General features: G+C 39.4%; 1 protein-coding gene across 1 annotated transcript; it reads right to left on the reverse strand.

Annotated features, from left to right (window-relative positions):
* Positions 1 to 568: 568 nt before the first annotated feature.
* si:dkey-234i14.2 (heterogeneous nuclear ribonucleoprotein C) lies at positions 569 to 21458 on the reverse strand. Its single transcript, XM_057330083.1, has 6 exons — positions 21418 to 21458; positions 20098 to 20173; positions 10990 to 11147; positions 6259 to 6372; positions 5749 to 5888; positions 569 to 1239 (listed from the first exon to the last, which is right to left on the reverse strand). The coding sequence occupies exons 1-6, from the start codon at positions 21431 to 21433 to the stop codon at positions 1201 to 1203; spliced, it is 543 nt and encodes a 180-aa protein (XP_057186066.1). The 5' UTR covers positions 21434 to 21458; the 3' UTR covers positions 569 to 1200.
* Between the last annotated feature and the right edge of the window lie 684 nt (positions 21459 to 22142).

Consider the following 22142-nt stretch of genomic DNA (forward strand, 5'->3'; position numbering starts at 1 on the left):
AACTCTTCAAATATTAAATTCAGAAAACCTGAAAACAATTTAGCAATGTCTCTGTTTTTGTCTGCGGCTGTATGTATACTACAATATTGTTGTTATACTTTGTAAGTGAATATATGAGCTCTTACCTGTTATGTAGTCTGTATCATCTGACCGTGTTCAGACATATAAATACGGCTATCTTGACTCACTGTTTGTGAATCAATGAGTTAATCAACAAAAACAAAGTAGTGTAAACATGCAGGGTCAATATTTGAGCAAAAATGTGTTTCTCATGTTGCAACATCCCGTGTGCTCATTTGATATAAAGTAGGCTACTGTAAGGAAGATTAATCTGAATGTAAAATCATACCTTGACGTTTAAAGATCCTGTTAGAGAACTGTTAGAGATGGACTTTGAGCTGTGGTTTTGTTTGGTTTAGTTCAGTGGTTTAATAAGTGAAGACCACAAGCAATGCTGCAGCAGGGTTAACTCTATTCAAAACATTTTATTCTGAATCAATAAATGCACAATGTCTTTATTTTGCAATGAATTAATGCAACAAAACAATGCAAGCAAATCAACGTGGCATTCCATGATACAGTATGTATTACAAGAAAAAGTAAATAAATAACTAAGAAACATACAAACAAAGCAGAAATCAATTTGACCATTTTATGTATTACACTATGACATTTTCTTTCAGAAGTATTTATATAAATAACAAATTAAATTAACAAGTAAAAAATACTAAATATTTATATTTTTTAATACACATTTCCGTGATCAAACATTATTTTTGAATTATTGGGTGAAATACTGTAGGTCTTCAAGACCCATTTAGACATTCGTCTAAACTATAACGTGTGTTTTTGTGGGATATCACATATTGCTGTGTGTGAGCACATTCTATATTATCTTGATCTAATATAGTATCTTCATTGATATGCTGTAAAAACATTAAATGTGTTGAAATGACCTGCTATATCATTAGTCACTTTTGTTTTGCTGGAAAACCGGATTCAAACACTTCAAGCTCAATTCAATGATCAAAAGATTCTTATAAAATCAGTCCAGCATTTAACAGCTGAACTCATATGAATATATACGGAAATCTTTCAGCTCTGCGTTCATGTTGAGTTTAATTTCAGCAGATGATAGATGATGTGGAAATGCTCCATCTCATCCTGTATTTCCCGTCTTCCATCTCCTCGCTTTGCTGTTTAGTATTTCTTGAAACATCTTGTTTGTGAGTTTACAATCTGTCAGAAACAGCAACAACATATTTAGTATTGGAAAGAGCTGCATCCTATAGGTGTTATTTATTTAGAACAGTGGTTCTCAACCTTTTCATGGAGGCGCCCCCCAATCTGTACATTGAGGATAGATAAGATAATGTCATGGCTCTGCTTCCTTAGTCATGTTTTTCTTGGTCCTGTAGCAGAGTCATGGCAAAGCCTTAGGTTATATGTGAGAAAGCCATGAGATGTTTGTTTTTTGACATCTCATGTGTTTTCTCAGGTCTTGTCATTGGCCCCGCCCCTCTCGTTTCCTTGTTAACTTTCCCTGAGTGTTTCATTACCCACACCTGCCCCTTGCTAATTATCCTTTGTCTGTCTCCCTATATAATACCCTCATGTTTCATGGTGCGGCCGGTGTCCAGTCCGGTGGTGCAGCCGGCGTCCAGTCCGGTGGTGCTGCCGATGTCCTGTCCAGTGTCCAGTCCGGTGCAGCCGGCATCCAGCCCGGTGCAACCGGCGTCCAGTCTTTTGTCCAGTCTTTTGTCCAGTCATGTGTCCAGGCCGGTGATCCAGCCGGCGTCCAGTCCGGTGATCCAGCCGGCGTCCAGTCCGGTGATCCAGCTGGCGTCCAGTCCGGTGGTCCAGCCGGCATCCAGTCCGGTGATCCAGCCGGCGTCCAGTCCGATGTCCAGTCCGGTGTCCAGTCCGGCGCCCCAGCCGGCCTTCCAGCCGGCATCAAGCCCTGCCCAGACGGCCTTCCAGCCGGCGTCAAGCCCTGCCCAGCCGGCCTTCCAGCCGGCGTCAAGCCCTGCCCAGCCGGCCTTCCAGCCGGCGTCAAGCCCTGCCCAGCCGGCCTTCCTGCCGGCGTCAAGCCCTGCCCAGCCGGCGTCAAGCCCTGCCCAGCCGGCCTTCCAGCCGGTCCCCAGTCCGACAGCCAGGTCGGGCCCCGGGAAACTCCCAGGGCCAAAGACTGTTCCCACCAGGACTCCCCTTAAGTCCCCCAGGACTCCGCACCCTCGAGCGCAGCCAGGGACTGGGACTTCTCCCCACCCCCATGGACTGCCCCCTATGGGCCCTTGTTTGAGCCCACCCCCCCTCCCATGTTTGTTATTTTTGATGTCCCACCCTAGTCCTGTTGTTATTGTGACTTGTCTGCCCTTGATTTTGTTTTCTTTGTTTTGCCTTGTCCTGTCTGTCTCCCAGTCTGCCTTGTCTTGTCCGTCTACCCCTTGGTGAGCACCTGGAGGTGCTCATTAAAGGGGGGGCTTCTGTCATGGCTCTGCTTCCTTATTCATGTTTTTCTTGGTCCTGTAGCAGAGTCATGGCAAAGCCTTAGGTTATATGTGAGAAAGCCATGAGATGTTTGTTTTTTGACATCTCATGTGTTTTCTCAGGTCTTGTCATTGGCCCCGCCCCTCTCGTTTCCTGTATTGTCTCCCTCTTGTGTCTTATGTTCTACACCTGCCCTTGCTCGTTATCCCTCGTTTGTCTTCCCTATTTATACCCTCATGTTCCTTTGTCCTGTGCTCGTGTATTACGTTTGTTGTGCGTGCTCTGTGGTTGTGAGCGTTGGATGTATCCTGTTCCTGGTTCTATTGTCGTGTCGTTGCCCGTGTGCCTGTTCAATTGCCTTGTCCGTGTAATGTGAGTGTTGTGTTTTAGTCTTAGTCACCCTGCCGTGTTTTTTTTGTAAGACGTTGTGTCGTGCCTTGTTTTGTTAGTTTGTTTTTGCCCCCCCCGTGGGAAGTGTTTTGTTTCAGTTTTTATTTTAGTTATAGTTCTGGTTGTCCCCATTGTGGGTGTTGTTTTCTCGTTTCGTGTATTAAAGTCTTGTGTTTAACCCCTTCACGTCTGCCTGCGCTTGGGTTCTTCTCTCCACGCACCTCCCTGACAGATAATGCGTAAAATATGTTAGATATAGTTTATATATATATATATATATAAAGAAGCAAAAAATACCTGCATATGACAGATTGATCTCAAGAGATCAGATTATAAATGTAATTTAGAAACCATCAGAAAAATGAATAGTTTAATGTGAACCATTAGCTTTTGCATTAAAACCATTACAAAATTGTAGCGTTTTGGACATCGTTCCAAAAGGATTAATCTGCCAGATCATGAGAAGATTGCGCGTTTCATTCATTTTAACACGAGCGAGGGTTTATTCGCAATTTACAGTGCCATTCCACTATTATTGGCACCCTTGGTAAATATGAGCAAAGAAGGCTGTAAAAATAAATCTGCATTGTTTCTCCTTTTGATCTTTTATTAAAAAAAATCTACAATATTCCAACATTTCATTAAACTAAAAATATTTAAAGTGGGGAGAATATAACATTATGAAAAAAAATATGTTATCTTATACACCCTGGTCACACTTATTGGCACCCTTAGAAACACTTATGAGTAAAATATCTCTCAAGTATATTCCCATTGATATTTACATTTTCTTACACACCAAGGTGACTAGAAACATGATGTTGTCCTGTCATGACTTCTTGTTGCACAGGAGAATAAATATTAGCAACACAAAGCCCAACCCCGCTTAATCATTCATCACAATGGATAAAACCAAAGAATATACTGTAGTTCTGATGTGCAACATAGTTCTGTTGAGCTACACAAAATACAAAATGGCTTTAAGGAAATAGTTAAAACAATAAACAATGTCATTTCCAGCATCAGGGCAATGATCAAGAGGTTTTAATGGACTGGATATGTTGAAAATCAGCTTGAAACAGGATGTGTGTCTTTTGTCTCAATGCACAGCGAGGAGAAGAAGAAAAACTGTTTTTTTTTGCAGTTGAATTTTGGGGGTCAGAAAGCATTTAATAAAAATGAAGGAAAACTGCACCTCCATCAGCACAAGTTGTTTGAGACATTGTTCAAGAAACAAATCTTCTGCTCTTATGCAAAAATAAACTGCACCATATTAATCTGCCATACTGGAACTTCAACCAGGACTGGTTCTATGGCCATATGAAATGAAAAAGAGGTTTTTTTGGCAGCAATAACACAAGATAGGTTTGGTGCACACAGGGATAAAAAATGCCCCATGTCCACAGTTAAATATGTCGCCAGATCTTTATTGTTGTGGACCTACTTTTCTACCAGAGGTCCTAAACATCTTGATCAGATACATGGCATTATGTTTGATATCAAATACCAACAAACCTGACTTGCTCTGCTAGAAATATTATAATGGGTCGTGGTTAGATCTTCCATCAGAACACTGGTTCAAAATAAACATCAAAATCAACAAAAAAAATGTGTCACTGAAGGCAAAATCAAGATCCTGCCATAGCCATCCCAGTTCCCTGACCCGAACCCTATAGAAAATGAGTGATATGAACTGATGATAAGAGAGGACCAACATTTGAAGGATCTTAAGAGATTCTGTATGAAGGAATGAACTCCATACATTCTCAAACCTCTTCAGACATAAAAGAAAAAACTCCGAGCTGTTTTTCATGCAAATGGAGGTTGCAGAAAGTTTTGAATACAAGGGTGACAATAATTGTGACCAGGGAGTATGAGAGAAAACATTTTTGTTTTCATGATGTGATATATATTGTTTTACTTAAAAGATCAAAAGGAGAAACAATACAGATTTATTTTTACATCCTTCTTTGCTCATATTTACCAAGGGTGCCAATAATAGTGGAGGGCGCTGTATAATACAGATGCGGTGTGGTGTAATTTATGTCGAAAATAGCGCTTTACATCTTTAACAACTGTCAACAGCCTTAAACAGCCATCCAAGTTCAGAAATATATGAAAAGGCACTTTATCAACACGCCACTCACTCCCTTCACGTGTACTCTGAACTCATCGGGGGAGAGAGAGACTTGCGCTTATTCTGAAATTACAGTCTGAAAGACAAACATACTTATATTATCTACCTGTTTCTTAAGATGATGTGCTGCTGCTTCCTTAGTGGACGTTTGCCTACTTTGTCCTGTAGATATTAAGCTTTTGTGCGCAGCCTGAAATTGCACTGCGCAGGACCTACAATGAGTCTGCGCGGCCGCTCACGCACGCAGCTTCAGATGGAGCATTGTCCTCCGTCAATTTGCAACTGCGTTTCTCTGTGCATTTGCGATCGAGTTCCAAAGGATGAGGTTTCGGGGAACCGTCGCGCCCCCCGCAGCACCTCTGCGCCCCCTGGTTGAGAACCAATGATTTAGAACAACACACTGTTTGCACACTTACGCTACCTGATCTTCACATGTAGAGTAAATGTGATTCATAGCCATTAACCTATAGTAAACAGACAAATGTCAAACAGTTGCATTATGGGACTAAAATCAATCATTTAGGTCGGATGTCCTTTAAACCGTGTTTTTGATTGTTTTAACAATTCCTTTATTTACTGTTGCATTTTACAGGACCAGTAAATATATGTAAGGGCAGATTGATTTTCTAGTACAACTGATATAATTACAGCTTATAAAAACATCATTAATCACACTGTGTCTCAGTCACTGAGTAACAACTGCACATCAGCTATTGTGTGTGTTTGTTTACATGCTGTCTGTCTTCATCACTGCTGTCTGCTGTCTGTGGACTCTGTGTCTCTTCATCTGTTTTCAGAGGAGGGGTGTCACCGGATGACCTGTCCACACTGCTCACAGAACCGTGGAGCGGAGAGCACGCCACACCTCGCCCTGAGATTCAACACACACACAGTCAGTAAATGACACAAGGTGATCAATGACAGAAAAACTGATGATGATTTCCAAATGCACAATTAATACAAATGTTGTCATTTACATTTATACATTTAGCTTTAATCCAAAGTGTCTGAGAGAGCATTAAACATTTTGTGAGAATGAGAATAGGTTGGTTAGCATCCAGTGTTTCCCCTCTATTGATTTTCTGTTTAAACTTTGTGATGATCTCATTGCTTGTTCCGATTCAATCCCACAACCCTCAGCGCAAGTCTATTGTCCCATAGACAATGAATTATAATGGCCATTTACAGTAGCTTACTATGCACCAGGAGAGCCATTAAAGTCAAAGGCTCTAGGGTTTTACCTGATGACTCTTGGCTTTGTGGGTCCATCCGCTCCAGATTGTCCAGTAACCCATCTATCTGCGATTTAATCACTGTCAGTTCTTTCTTAATACACAGCAACTCCTCCATTCTTACTGCAGAAGACAAGAAAGAGTCATAATAAGTAACCAAGCAATAACTTTTATATTCAGCATTGACAGAAGTGATAGAAACAGGTCACTGGAAACCAGAAATCCTTTTGCTTGGTATTATATATTTAGGTAGAAAGATATATAGAAGAATGGTTATTTTCAACCTGGTGTTGGGTCAAAAAGAGATGAACCTATACTGTAAAAAAATTCTGTAAAAAAAGGGAATTTTCTGTTGAATGGAAAAATAGAAATATACTGTAAAATATTTTTTCCCTGTAAAATTATGGGACATAAGGATATATATTAAAGAGCAGGTTTCATGAATCTCATAAAATTACCGGCATTTCAGTGTGTAACGTAGCTTTCCTTCAATTTTGACGATCTGCAAAGTTGTTATTCCAAAAAGTCCATGATAAATTAAGATATTGGCTTCCAAAGTAAGGAGTCGACTCCGAACCGCCCAAACAAATCGTTAGGCTTTCGAATCTTTTGAGTGTAACATCGATACTTCACTAGTGTTGCGTATACAACATGTCGAGGGGACGCTGTGTTTTGTGCTGTGAACGCAAATGTACTTTGTTTTCGCTGCCAAAGGATGATGATGTGAAGGATCAGGGTTACATTTTTTTCCCCACGATACCACTGCAGTACAATTCCAACCTTGTGTAATGTGCTCGTCATTTTACCGCCGACTGCTTCTCAAATTTTGGCGAGTTCAACGCGGGATTTGCCAGCCGCTAGACACTTAAAGATAAGTCAATACCAACTTTATTTGGACTAACAAGCGTCTCAGAACCACAAGCTGTAAGTATGATAAATACGTTAAGTGTACATGTTAAATTGAGTGCTTACAATATACGTTAAAGTAATTGTGCTAATCCGTGTTGTATATTTAGTACAGCTGTAGGTTTCCAGGTAAACAACGTATAAATTAACAGTGTTACAGTTTTAATAATCCGGCTCTTACCTAATAATGTGGCGGTTATTGTAGACTGTTGTCGTTCTACATGTCGTAGTATTGTACAAACTGTATCCCTTTATCGTTTAGTCATGGTAGCACTTTGCTAACGTGTCTCACATTATGGTTTTGTCAAGTGTGCCAAGTTTAGCTGTGGTCACGATCCCCTTCAAACAAAACGGTTTGCTTGTCATTATTTTAAAAACGGACTGCAGCACTATATCATTTTATTATGTAAAGGTGTGTGCATTATCTTTGGAAGCTCTCGCTAACTTGCTCAGTTACTCCTCTCTGTATAATCAAAGTAATGATCAACTTTTGGATAGAGCCGTTGTTGTTCTCCCACAGCTATGACGAAAATTCACACCTTCAGCAACCCCCCTCTCTCCCACACCTATAATTCAGATCACTGAAGAAGATGTGCGCCAGGTCTTCAGAAAGAACAAAAGAAGGAAAGCACCAGGCCCAGACGGTGTGTCACCAGCCTGCCTAAAAATATGTGCTGACCAGCTGGCCCCCATCTTCACACAGATCTTCAACAGATCACTGGAGCTGTGCGAAGTCCCCTCATGCTTCAAACGCTCCACCATCATCCCAGTCCCAAAGAAACCCAAAATTACTGGACTTAATGACTACAGACCTGTGGCTCTAACGTCTGTGGCCATAAAATCATTTGAAAGACTGGTTTTGGCCTATCTGAAGGACATCACTGGTCCCTTACTGGACCCCCTGCAGTTTGCCTAGAGAGCAAACAGGTCTGTGGATGATGCTGTCAACATGGGACTGCACTTCATCCTTCAGCATCTGGACAGACCAGGGACCTATGCGAGGATCCTGTTTGTGGACTTCAGCTCCGCTTTTAACACCATCATCACGGACACCCTTCAGAATAAACTGGCACAGCTCTCCGTCCCCACCCCTGTCTGTCAGTGGATCAACAGCTTCTTGACAGACAGGCAGCAGTTAGTAAAGCTTGGTAAATTCAAATCCAACACCTGCACCATCAGCACTGGAGCTCCTCAGGGCTGTGTTCGCTCCCCACTGCTCTTCTCCCTTTACACGAATGATTGCACATCTAAAGACCCCTCTGTCAAGCTCCTGAAGTTTGCAGACAACACCACACTGATCGGCCTCATTCAGGACGGTGACGAGTCTGCTTACAGACAGGTGGTCAAGGAGCTGGCTGTCTGGTGCAGTCTTAACAACCTGGAGCTTAACACGCTTAAAACTGTTGAGATGATCGTGGACTTCAGGAGAAAGCCCCCTGTTCTCCGCAAACTCACCATCATGAACAGCACTGTGACTGCAGTGGAGTCATTCAGATTCCGGGGCACCACAATTTCTCAGGATCTGAAGTGGGACACTCACATTGACTCTATTGTTAAAAAGGCCCAGCAGAGGCTGTACTTCCTTCGCCAGCTGAGGAAGTTCAACCTGCCACAAGAGTTGCTGAAACAGTTCTACTCTGCCATCATCGAATCCATCCTCTGCACTTCTATAACTGTCTGGTTCAGCTCAGCTACCAAATCTGATCTCAGAAGACTACGGAGGGTAGTCCGGACTGCTGAGCATATCATTGGTACAACCATCCCCACTCTCCAAGAACTGTACTCATCCAGAATGAGCAAAGGGGCTGGTAAAATCACTCTGGACCCCTCACACCCATCACACTCCCTTTTTGAACTGTTACAGTCTGGTCGACGCTACAGAGCACTGAGCACCAGAACGACCAGACACAGGAACAGTTTCTTCCCTCAGGCAATCCATCTTATGAACACTTGACATTAAACGCGCAACACACAACTATATTTTACATTATTTATTCACCAAATTTGCACATATCAGACCTGTACATACATAATTGTCTATATTGTATATTGTGTTTTTGCTGTTTTGTACATTGCCTATTTCTATATTACTGTATATTATTTTTTTTTATCATCTGTGTTCTGTCCTGTTGCTGTCTTTCTGTTGCACTGTGGAGCTTCTGTCACTATAACAAATTCCTCGTATGTGGAAACATACTTGGCCAATAAAGCTCATTCTATTCTATTCTATTCTATTCTATTCTATTCTATTCTATTCTAAAAAAGATCAACAGAAAACAATAGTCTGAATGGTTTATGAAGATAAAAACTTGTGATATGGTAATACTGATGCCATTTTTACACACAGCGTCTTTGTTTACAAAAACCTTCCTGAGATAAGAACTGTGGTAATGGGCGTTTCGTTTCTGACACGCAGTGTATGAAGAAAGACCAATCACAACTGATTGGGCCAGTTGGCCAATCGGAGCACACTGGACTCGCGGTAGGGAGGAGCTTAGAGAAGCGGAACATTTGAACAGCTTCGGAGGAATCGTTTAGGGATCTTTGAGAAATGGATAGATACTAAATGCTTATTTTAAGAAAATAGCACCATTTTTTTTTACCTTTGATGCATTTGAACATGTTGTTGGGGACTCTAATACAACATTAGGACACTTACAAAAACCTTGAAACCTGCTCTTTAAATTGTTTCCCCTTTTTCTTGTAAATTTGTTGTTTTTTGCTGTAATTTTATAGTTTTTGACCGTATTTCAAAAATAATTTTCTGCCAGCATGGGGCGCAGCTGGCTACAGCAGGGGCGCCAGAAATAAACTGTAAAATAATGGTTACATTTCCCCTGTTTTTCTTGAGTTTCGAAAAATACATTTAAAAAATCTGTAAAAACAGTCAAATTGTTTTTTTTTATTTATGTGGAAAAGCTAAAAAACAGAAATTTTCTGGCAGCTGGGGTGCCAGAAAAAAACCGTAAAATAAGTTATTTTCTTGTAAAATTTCACATTTTCCTTATTTTTTTGGGAAATTTGCTGTCTTTTTCTGTAATTTTTTTTTGTTGCGAAAAATCTGTAAAAAAACAATAAAAAAATTACACATGGAAAATCTGTAAATAATAACAGAAAAATTCTGTAAAAGTGTGTTTTTTTTTACAATGTAGCTGTCGGGTTAAATTAACCCAGCATACTGAGTTAACCCACATTCAAGTAAATCAAACACTTTTAAAAGCAAAAAGCAACAGTGCCTTCAAGTGATAAACGGAGATCATTCAGTGCCTAATTCTTGCCTATCAGCAACTCTGCTAATGTAATCCCTCTAATGATGGCAACTTTAATTCAACCTCTCTTATCCCAATGTGATAATACCACTCGCACACCCCTACAATCCCAGCTGGATAAAAACAACCATTCCAGTTCAGTGCCAGCCATTAAAAAGCGCTTTGACCTCCTAGCTACAAAGGCAAACTCATTCTACTGTGATCGGCTGGTAGTAAAAACTATTAGGGCTTGTAATAAAGCACTATAAACACTTCTTATTGGTTATGCACTATTAATTTGGTATAATTGCTTTCGGTGATAGGCTAGGGTTGATTATGAAGGGAGTAGTCCCATAGCGGATGGAGGATTTTAATGAAGAAACCATCTGGAGTTTGACAGCAGAGGTGCATGTGTGCACGCGGATATACACGCTCACAAATAACATGGTTACATATGCGACATACACCAAACACACCATCCTACATCATAACAAAGACATACAGTATGAACAACCAGATACCGATGCTGGATTGTGTAAATATTGTAGTGCTAATATGTAACAGAGCATAGAGATGTGATTCTCACGTTGAGCTGCTCTGTTTCTGGACTTGCGTCTGCTCTGAGGTTTTTCTCTGCTTCTCTGCAGGGCTGTAGAAGGTGGAGATGAACACGGCTGTTGAAAGGGTGTGAAGTCACATGGGATGCTTGTCACAGAGATTGGCACTTGCTGGTAATCGAAAACCCTGTAATTGAAAACCAGTTTATGAAGCTTCATTATATTACAGTCTCTTCAAATGTTAAAACTTACTTCTGTCAGGATCCCTATTGTCAAAAATGGACAATTATCTTACAGTTTAGATTGGTGGTATAGTTCTGTTCTAGCCAAAACTGCCTGTCCATCCATGTAGCCAGCATGAATGCAAGCAGGGAAAGCAGCGATACCCCCCCCCCAGAACAGAACAAACAGATTTCATGACATTTAAGCATAACACATAATTCAATGTAATTGAGACTTATGAAGAGTAATATCAAAACGTCTGAGTATGTAAATTTGACGTGGAGTTGGGGATGGAGGAGGGTAATCTGCTTGTGAGCTGATGAATTTTAAAAGAAAGGTGTGATAGCATCATGTTTCTATAGGAGGATGAGGATAAACTGATGCTAGCTTGACTCACGTGACTAACGCTATTGATATGTGAGATGTTCCTGTTTCATATCTCTGGCTTCCATAAATGCATTTCTTTGATATTTGCATGATTACGTAAAAAACTTTAGGTTTAGAAATGTGGAATTGCAAAGTATAAGTGATGCTATGCAATGTTTGCATTTCTTTTACAAGTGTAAAACTATAAATAGAAAAGCTCATTCACAGTGGCTCACAAACCAACAAAAAAGATAATTCATACAAAAAATAAATTATTTTGTTTTCATCGTTTACTCATCTTCAAACCAGAGTTATTATAGTTTTCATTTTTAGTTTTATTTATTTTTTAATTAGCTTTTATTTTTAGATCTTTAGTTTTTATGTTAATTTTAGTTAAAGTTTTAGCAATTTTGTTATATGCTTTTGCCATTTTATAATTTATTTGTTTATATTTTATGTTGCTATATAATATTAATTAATTTCTATTTCAGTTTTTGTTTATTATTATAATTTTAGTGCTTTAAACTTATTTCAATTTATTTTTGAGGCAATATCTCAATTTTTCCTTTAGTTAAGTTTTTCCCCATAATTTTTAGGTCAATATTTTATTTGATTTCAATGAACAGAGACGTTTTCAAAGTTTTAATTTTAGTCAACTAAAATAACCTTGCTTCAAACCAAAGTCATTCCAAACCTGTACAACTTTCTTCTTCAGAACATAAAAGAAGTTATTTGGAAGAATGTCGGTAACCAAACCCCATTGACTTCCATTGTATGAACATAAAACCACCGAGACATTCCTTAAAATATCTTCTTTTGTGTTCCACAGATAAAAGTACAACATGAGGGTCAATAAATAATAACAATATGTTTTTATTGTTAGGTAACCAATCACTTTAATACAGAAACTTTGGAGTCATTGATATATTTTATTTGCTGAAAACTGAATGCAGAGATGTATCATTTATTGCTCTCTTCTCAGTAAAAAGGTGGAAAGTCTTTCTGCATAAACTCTGATTCACAAGTCTTGATTGTTATTGTCAGTTTCTGTCCTACTTCCTCTTCCACGGCTGAAGAAGAACATCACAGCTCATTATGTATTCCAGCCGCAGCCTCTGCATGATACATGCGTTAGCTCAGTGGCACTTTATTGATCACTCTACGTCTCCAACTTTATTCCTTCCGTCACATCCTCGCCATATGCATCCGACAAAACCTGGCAACAAAGAGCTCTTTCAAAAAATGGAAAGCATTTATTTAAAGATTAGCAGGGGTGTCTATGAAATAAGATTCTTTTCCCATCGTGCCCTGGGGCGGTGCGCTGCAGTTTGTGACCGGAGAGAGATATCAGGAGGCTGAAGAAATCTGCTGCTGGTGTCAGAAACGTGATGGAGCATGCAATTAAGAAAAAGAGTTTAGATAGAGACCAAGATAGAAGAACAAAAGAATTAATGGCCCCCACAGAATTCTGCAGAACTGTTCGGCCGTCGTTTATCCACAAATCCTTATTCTTTAAATTGTTTGCTTTTTAAATATTTAGCTAAATTGCTTTTTGTTACATACTCACAAATGCGCACAAAACCCAACAATGAGTACAGAGAAATGTTCTATTCAATTTTTTTATTCCACTTAACGATTCAGACTTTTGAATGAATACATTATTGATTCTCTGAGTATGAGATTATTTAGTACTTGAAGATGTGTGCATCGTCTGATGTTGTTGAATGCACTGAATGCACGTTGTATGTTCCTGTCTCTCAGTTGGTTTCAAATCTCATGGGTTCGAGCCCCAGGAAAACACATAAAAAATGTATTGCTTGAATGCACTGAACGTTGCTTTGAATGAAAGCATCTTGCAAATGTGTGGAGTGCACATTGTAGTGCATGTGGGTTAAGAGCCGCTGGCATTCATGAAGCTCATGCTTCGTGACTTTTGTCCCAAAATGAAACATTTCGCTCAAAATATCTATCAAAAATCATGTCAAAAATGTTTGATTCTCTTCACCTGCCCCTTGCTAACTTCCCTCCTTAGCGTTCCCTATTTGTAGCCCCAGTTTCTCTTTGTCCCTTGTCGGTTCGTTCTTCTTACCCCGCTCGTGTTTAGGCCCTGTCTAGAATATCTTGTTCCTGCCTTGCCCTGCCTCGTCCCTCATTGTGAGTTTTGTTTGTTTTTGCTTTAGTTCCTGTTTTGCCCCCTAGTGGGAATTTTTTGTTTGCCCTTTTGAGAAGTCTTATGTTACCGCGTTTGTTCCCCCATCCTGGGTTTTTGTTCTACATTTTAATCAATATTTTGTGTTAACCCCTTCACTGCTATCTGGGTTCTGCCGCAAACCGTGACAAGGCTACAGCTTTTAAAGCAGACAATTAAGAAAATAAAGACGTGTTAGTGAACGGAAATGTCGGTAAAATTACCAGATAATGTGCAGGCAGAAAATTACCAGCACATTGTCTGTTATTTATTCCACAGTTTTGGGACTAACGTGGAGAAATCACTGTCACATTCAGAGTTTAAGCAAGACAATGAAATAGTTATCAGCTTATCAGACCGTTAAATAGTCGGTTTATAATATTTCCTTAATAAAGGAAAACTGTTTTACACATTTACATGACCTTACACGTTATCAGCTTACTAAGCGTAAAGGGAATGCAACTACAAGTAAACACACTCACTGTGGCATCACTTGTCCATGTTCCATGTGATCGATGTAAGAATGCGGACTGTTTTGAAAATCACATGGTTTCACAGTACTGTCATGAAAAATGACAGAGCAAAAAGAGAGTATGAGAATGAAACACATAACAGGCTGGAATCAAGCATCGCAGCACGACACGAGTTAACCGCTCCACCACAGCTCCAACCGAACGCCACAAAATCTAATACGCCATCCTGCTGTTCCTCCCTCACTCTCTGCGCTAAGGAAATTGGATCACACGACACACAGAGGGGTCTCTTAAAACTAATGAGATTTTCTTCTAAAGTGACAAGCTGATCTTTCAGACAAGCTTCATTATCTAGAGTTCAGTTGCTGTCTGGCGACTCACGGAGAGAAGCACCAGACGTATCCGAATCAAACGCTTCACTGTATGCAGTTTTATCAGAGGCTGCTGATGTACATCTGGACACACATCAACCTTCATTTGAATAGAAAGATGGATTGGCTGGAAGTTGAATAAATTTGGGGACAGCCCGGGCGACAGAGACGTCATTGGGCATTGATATCCCATTTTATGAGGTTTCAGCTTAATAAAGAATATTGAATTGGCACGAAACGTTGTGATGTATGCTTTTTAGCCAGCGGAAATGCGCGCCGCATCATTAGCACATCTGTTTGTTGTTTACTAAATTCGCTGTGTAAATTGCCGCCGGACACATCGGGTGTGAAATGCTGCACCGGGGCAAATTTATTGAACGGAGATGATTGGCTATCGGGAATGTGGTGTAAATCTAACGAGGTTTTGTGTCGAGCGCCTGTCATGAGACGATTGCTTCTTTGCTTAAGGGAACTCAGATTGATTGATTCAGATCGAGCGTTCACACCGGGGAAAAGGGGCTCGCAGAAATGAATTGGGATCACGGAAGCGGGATGGAGGTTAATGGCCCGGAGGGGAAATCTTTGGCGGTTTCAGCACAGTTAAAAATCAAAACAGGTCCATTTTAGATTAACGAGAAAATTATGACAACCCCCAGAGCTGAAGTGTAATGCTGAGTGCACATGAATTGATTTGTAGAAAGTAATGTCGCTGCCTTCGGATCGTGCGTGAGCAAGCCTCACGGTGTGACCTGAGGGATCATAAATCCTAACTTTTTACAAATAACACTGATGGAGAATTATAGGCAGCACGCTTAAACGTTCCTGAGCTTTGCTTTTGGGGATTAAAGATAAGATGGTATCATAAATTGTTTTCAATAAGCATACATTAATACATGCATTACAGTACACAGCCTTTCTGTTCTGTCACAACATCACTTGTGCTCAAGACTATATAAGAATAAATAATAAACAAGTGATCCAGCTGAAAAAAGCCAATTATTTATTTTTGATCGCTTTTCTTTCCTCTGATGTCGCTGTTAAACTGGTATATTGGAGCTGTTCAAGTATTTTATGGCCCTGACAGTTTTTCCTGTACTCAACACACTCCAGATAGATTCTCTGATCTACAGATAGGACGAGTGATTTATTTTGCCTTACAGGACTACTGTACAGTTATTAAGGAATATATACATTAGAATGGGATCAGACCGGGTCACATCACAGCTCGAACACTGCAGCATAAAAGATTTGTACGATAGTGTCATTCTGCTAACCCGCTGTGAATTGAAGACCTGATCATGTGTTTCTGTATGAACCTCGCTTGCTAAGGAAAATGACACTATTACTATTTCTTATCAGGGGCTGACTGACCAGTAGGACATTCTGTCAAAGTCCAGAACGGCCGCGATTGGTGCCTGGCGGACGCGATTATAAATGCGAATGCACGCAACGCTAAGGTTCATTAGCGAGTCGGACACATAATTGTGTAACGCAATGCACACATTACATACAACACCCCTCCCCCCCATCGACAGATTTGGTGGTGGGCCGATGCCATCAAACACATCGCACCCCCAAACCCCCCCGTCCCCCCAGAATTGGTGGGCCGAAAAGTCCAGGGCCGAATTTGCTTCCCAGTCCGCCCCTGTTTCTTATACTACATAGGAGTACATTTTATAACGTATGAATAATTTCTCAAATTTATTCAATTCAATTTGATATATATACTGCTTCTCACATTTTCCATTGTTGCAAACCAGCTTTACATACATTATGATAAAACAATAATTAAAATAAATATATTGTATTGAAATTCATGGTATTATTGCAAGTTTTTCTCTATGCAATGTATATTAATGACACAAATTAAATAAATACTACATTGCAGAGCAGGGGCGTAGCAAAGAATCTCGGGCCCTGTGCAAAGGCAATGTGTGGGGCCCCCCACGCTATTTTTAAGTAAATTGTCATTTATTCATAATACAGCACTGAATCTCATTTCTGTATGAATTGTGATATACTTAAATATGAATAGATCACCTCAGTATCCCCTTAAACATGAATTGACAGTTTAACTATATTTAATTTGAATTGTGTTTCATTAATAGAGACATTGTGCAGTGTAGTAAAATCCATTACTCATTTAACTATTGAACAGTAAAAAATCTAGTACTAGTACTGCATAAATGATAGTAATAATGCCACTGTAACTGAGATTGACAATTAATATTTCTTAAAAAGTTTAATGCCAAGTGCAGTATGTCAAGACAAAATGTCTCCCCTCTTATCAATTTTTATTAAAAATAAAAAGGCCTAAATACACTAGCACATCTTCTTATAACTTATTGACCTTTTTAACTTTAGCATGTCATCATTTGAATTGAATGTTTATATATTATTAGGGGTAAAATAAATCTTAGGGAAGAACTGCCTCGACTTCGTACATATCCAAAGTTTACCTCAACACGCAGATAAAAACAAAAATTGCGAGATGTTTGTCCCTTCCTGCGCTCCGTAGTCCGGTGTACATTGTCTTCCAGTGATTGTTTTAAAGTTAGCAGCCTGCCCTGTATATTCAATTCCAACAATTTTTTGGGTTGTCTGCTGAATATAACTCTCACAGTCTCCTGCCTACTTTTTGTGGAATCCAATGTAGTTCAATGCGTATCGGCAAAAATGTTTTGTCGGGAATCCGTAACTATTTTTTAAAGTGGCCAATTCATATGAATTCGTACGATGTGAATCGCACAAAAAACATATGATATTAGACGACGCAATACTGAAGACCCTCCCTTAACCCCACCCCTAAAGCTAACAACATAGCAAATCATAAAAAAAACGTGCAGCACGCCTGGGGTGTAAATGCTATGTAAAAAACGACATAAAAATATAGCTTCGAAAAGATGATCTGTCTTCAGCTAATATAGACACACACACATCAGGTTGTTTCACTTTACAGCCTCACGGGAGGTGTTTTAAATGCAGGAGTCGCCGAATCTCAGCGCTCACTGCTGCGGTAACAACAACCCTCTTCTGAATCTGACCGCAGGCGATAACCAATGAGACGTCAGATCCTCTGATGAGATTGAAATAGAGAAGAAAGTTCCTGATGTGTGAAAACACTTAACAAGAGGCAAATAAGCACAACAGCTGTGTCAGTCACACAGAGCCCGGAGCCATGAGAGACGTCAGTCGATTCTCACACACATGAGTGATCGAAGCCAAAGCCGCCCCTTATAACATTATGCAAATAACTGGAGTCAATTCCTGTTTTGTGTGTGTGAGTGCTTAAGAGCTGCTTGGATGCTTAGGAAAGTAAATGAGGTTAAATGAACTGTGAAACAGCAGTATTGATGCAGGAAAGAGTGGAACAAAAGTGAAAAGAAGAAAGAAGAGAGCGGGAAGAGCAAGATGCATTCAATGAATAATATTAGACTAAATCTTGTACCTCTTAAATGTGTCCATTATGGGTAACTGGTAGATACGTGACGTTCAATTGAGCGTCTGTGTAATCTTAACCTCAATAAACAGCCAGAGCTCTGTTTTTATAAACAATCTTCAATATCCTCACGGTTTTTGATGGAAATGTTATCTCACAGAACACTGCTGCAGTATGAGCTTACAGATGGCCTGACAGCTTTCCCCTGATTCCCAATGTCTCTATGATATTCTGCTTCATTCAAATGTAGGACAACAGAGACCCTGAATCATTTATTCACCCTCATGTTGTTCAAAACCTGTAAATGACTCTTTCTTCTGTAGAACACAAAAGAGGATATTTTGAGAAATGTTTCTGTGGTTTTGTGTCCATTCAGTGGAAGTCAATGGGGTCAATGTTGTTTGATTAAAAAACATTCGTCAAACTATCTTCTTTTGTGTTCTGCAGAAGAAAGAAAGTTATACAGGTTTGAAATGACATGAGGATGAGTAATTGATGAAAGAATTTTAACTATCAAGCTAATTACGTGTAGTTGTGTGTTGTTGCCAGGGCATTGTGGGTGGTTGCTAGGGTGTTATTGGTGGTTGCTTAGTAGTACATGTCAGCGTGTTATGCACAACGTTTAAAATGTAAAGGTTCGTAACCATACATAAACTACCGTATGATTTTAGGGTTACGTTTAGTGTCACTTCTTTAAACTTATTTACACATTTTAGAATAATAAAGACATCCGACATAACAAAACTAAAACTAAAACTAAGCAATATTTGATCATATTCAGTTTGTGAATGTGCTCATGTCAGTTAATAAACTTCTTAAAGAATAGTTCACCCAAAAATGAAAATGCTGTCATCATGTACTCACCCTCTTGTCATTTCAATCCTGTATGACTTTCTTTCTTCCACAGAACACTCAAAAAAAAGAGATTTTGAGGAATGTTGATAACCAAACAGGAAACTCATCCACTTACTTGCAATAGAATCCTGAGATGCTCTTTTGAAGGAGTTCAGATCTATTCTGAGCTCTTATTGGCAGATCCATTATTTAGTCCACATCAATACCAAAAATGTTATTAAACAACAAAACAAAAAAATAGTTTTCTAATGAAAGAAACTTATTTTGCACATTCTTCATGAACATACGCCTTCAGATCAAAAGGATTGTAAGGTCAAGAAAAACATTTCAGTCAAGTGACCCTAAACACATTTGAACCATGAGCAATAATAATAGTGATATGTTGCAAACACCATAAATGATATTCAGAAACACATCTCTGGACTCATTATCTCAAACAAAGTTCATGAAGTTGCTCGGGCAGGTAGTCAGAGAGCAGTCTGAGATCATTACAACAGTTCCCACAATGCCTCAGTCTGCCTGTCACTGTAAAACAAACTAATGATCACACACAGACACAAGGTGCACTGTATGAATGATGATGTCCATCTTGAGAAAACAAGTTTTTTGCAGTTGTATCAGCAAAGCCAAATGTCACATCAGGACAACATATGTGAGCCACGAACACAGCTCAATTTCCTGAAGATTCTGTAAATCTTTAGATGTTATACAGTATGTCTGAGGAGGATAGCAGGACACAGAAATGTGGAAATAGTGTGATTGTGTACAGCCTACTGACTGACTGTCCACAAACCCTCTGATGCATATTGGAAGCAAAAATGTCAAGAGCAAAAAAAAAACAGTTGTGTTACAAGCCTCCTGGTTGATGTAATGGAAGAATCTTCAGAAAGCTTGCATGTGGCATTGAATCTTTGAAATATTCAAGACTCGAGTCATATCAGTAGGCTAATAAAAGTTGCTTTATTTTATTGGAGTGGATCGCTTCATGTCGGAGGATGAGATCACATGACCACGCAGCCGAATTTTGGTTATTGAACAAATCTTTACAACACTACGCAAAATGATGAAGTCCAAGACTGTCGTGTCGGTATGTGAAACATAAATACGAAAAAAATACTGACAGTACATCTATCATCTTCAATCGTTTTCCAGCGATTCCTACAATAGTTTACTTTAAGCACAAATGACATTTTGTAAACCCCGTCAAGTGTGTGTGGACGTACCTGTAAGGCTCACCGCGAGAACGCTTCACACCGGTTTTCTGTTTGCTGGGTCTCAACACCCCCGTCATGCTCTCGTCTGAATGAAAAAGACATCACGTGTACAGTGTTGTGTGAGAGAGAAGCAATGAAGATCTGAATAATCCAACAATCCATCTGTCACGGTGACATGCACAGCATCACATGCTTACTGAATATCTGCATTTCAACATTAAGATGCAAAATGAACCTCATATATCAGGGTGGTAGAAAGAAGAAAATATGATAATAAGTTTTAAGAGGCAGTGGAAATTGTCTGTATATTTAAAGAGAGAGGATCATTATATCACTGTCAGTATGTACAGAAGTGCCATTATTAGCCAACATCTGTTGCTTGGTTTGGGTTAATCACCTGTGTTTTAAAGATTTATATCTCTGTCACAGGGTGAACACTATTCAGTGCACTTTCACTAAGAAAGCATCATTGTCCTAGTGATATAGGCCATTTAACAAGTAATGACCACAATAAAATACCTGCAGAGTGTGTGTGCGCGTGTACGTGCGTGTGTGTGTTTCTATCTGAGCGGCATGTCTGCATTATACGCTTACGTTTTTAAAGTTCAGGGTTTATCAATAACAGCAACACTTTGAAAAGCCTATGTTTAAACCATTTACATAAAAAACAGCAGAAAATCACTGCCACACACTGTCTTACATTACCTGATATGTGCAGTGTATGAACTATAACTAAGCTACATTTGCCTCCTTTGACCTTCAGAAATGCCGTAAAAAGTAAAAGGTTGATTCAGGAAGAGAAGATCAGAAAGTATGTTTATTTATTTGTCCTATTTAACCCCAAAAATGAACAAAAAAGTATTTGGCATAAGGAAAATAACGCCAATTTTAATACTGTTAGGGTGACTTTTCGTGACAGCTGAAACGGATGTAATAACCAATTTTTATTTTAAATTATTTCATAAAATATTGATAAAATTAATTTATAAAGTTATACATTACATAAGTATAAATCTTTAAAATATATCTTTACAGTCAACAATGCAAAAGCCATCACAGTCCTATAACCGGCTTATTTTCAAGCAAAATATTTTGATATCGGGATAAAATATGACCGTGACATTACTTCACAGTTTTTGTGAGATGTACCCCAAAATATTTCATGCTAAATAATATGTTGACTGATACAACCAGTAAAGTTAAATATTAACACATAAAGTCTTAACAATACATAAATTATAAAGCACAATACATTTGACAATTTAACACACAGTATATCATGTCTCGCGCAGAAAGACTTGCACTTACATTGAATGCTGTGATGTTTACCTCTGAATAGGGTCATTCCAGTCTTCTCAGCATCCGAGTCTCTGTTCAGCTCCTCATCCCCTTTTCAGAGAGAGAGAGAGAGAGAGAGAGAGAGAGAGAGAGAAAGAGAGAGAGAACGAGAGAGAACAAGAGCTCAATAGGCTTCGTGTGCTACTCGTGGGGTTGTACCATTCACACCTGGGGGGGGGGGGGTTACAAAAGTAACTGGACTGATCCATTTCGTGTAAAACTAGAACAGCGTTTGAGAATAACAGGCCAGGAAGATAAACACTGCTAAGTAAAAGTCTGTTTTGATAATCTGATAATCAAATGCGTCACTGTCTGCAGTTTTTGGGGGTCCACCCCAAGAATTTCTCCCGTGTCTTTTGGAACTAACCTAGCTAGGGCCCTGCCTAGTCCTGTAGCATGTGTGCACCCATTACCATTAGTCAAAATGAATACCATGTGAGTGTTCACTCTGGAGCCGCGGGAAAATGACATTTATTGTCTGATGGCACCGCGAGAACACATAACGTTAGTCATTCACCAGTGAGTGACAACCCTGTTCTGCAACACCAAATGAAGCAGAAACAAAACACATTTCATGTTGCTATCCAACGAAAATCAGCCAACACGCATCCTATTAAAAATAATGAAATCTTTGTCATGAAAATTTTAATGGCGAAATTTCACTGTCGCGTTTGAACGGCGAAAGATGCTTCCTAGAATGGTGTAGTTATGATTTG

The sequence above is a fragment of the Triplophysa rosa genome, linkage group LG3 (genome assembly GCF_024868665.1).
Source record: "Triplophysa rosa linkage group LG3, Trosa_1v2, whole genome shotgun sequence".
NCBI lineage: Eukaryota > Metazoa > Chordata > Actinopteri > Cypriniformes > Nemacheilidae > Triplophysa > Triplophysa rosa.

Coding starts and splice junctions, on each gene's coding strand:
- si:dkey-234i14.2 (XM_057330083.1), bottom strand. Junction 6,373..10,989: donor CAGAAACAGAGCAGCTCAAC/GTGAGAATCACA, acceptor TGTCTTCTGCAG/TAAGAATGGAGGAGTTGCTG. Junction 1,240..5,748: donor GTGATGAAGACAGACAGCAT/GTAAACAAACAC, acceptor TGTTTCTGACAG/ATTGTAAACTCACAAACAAG.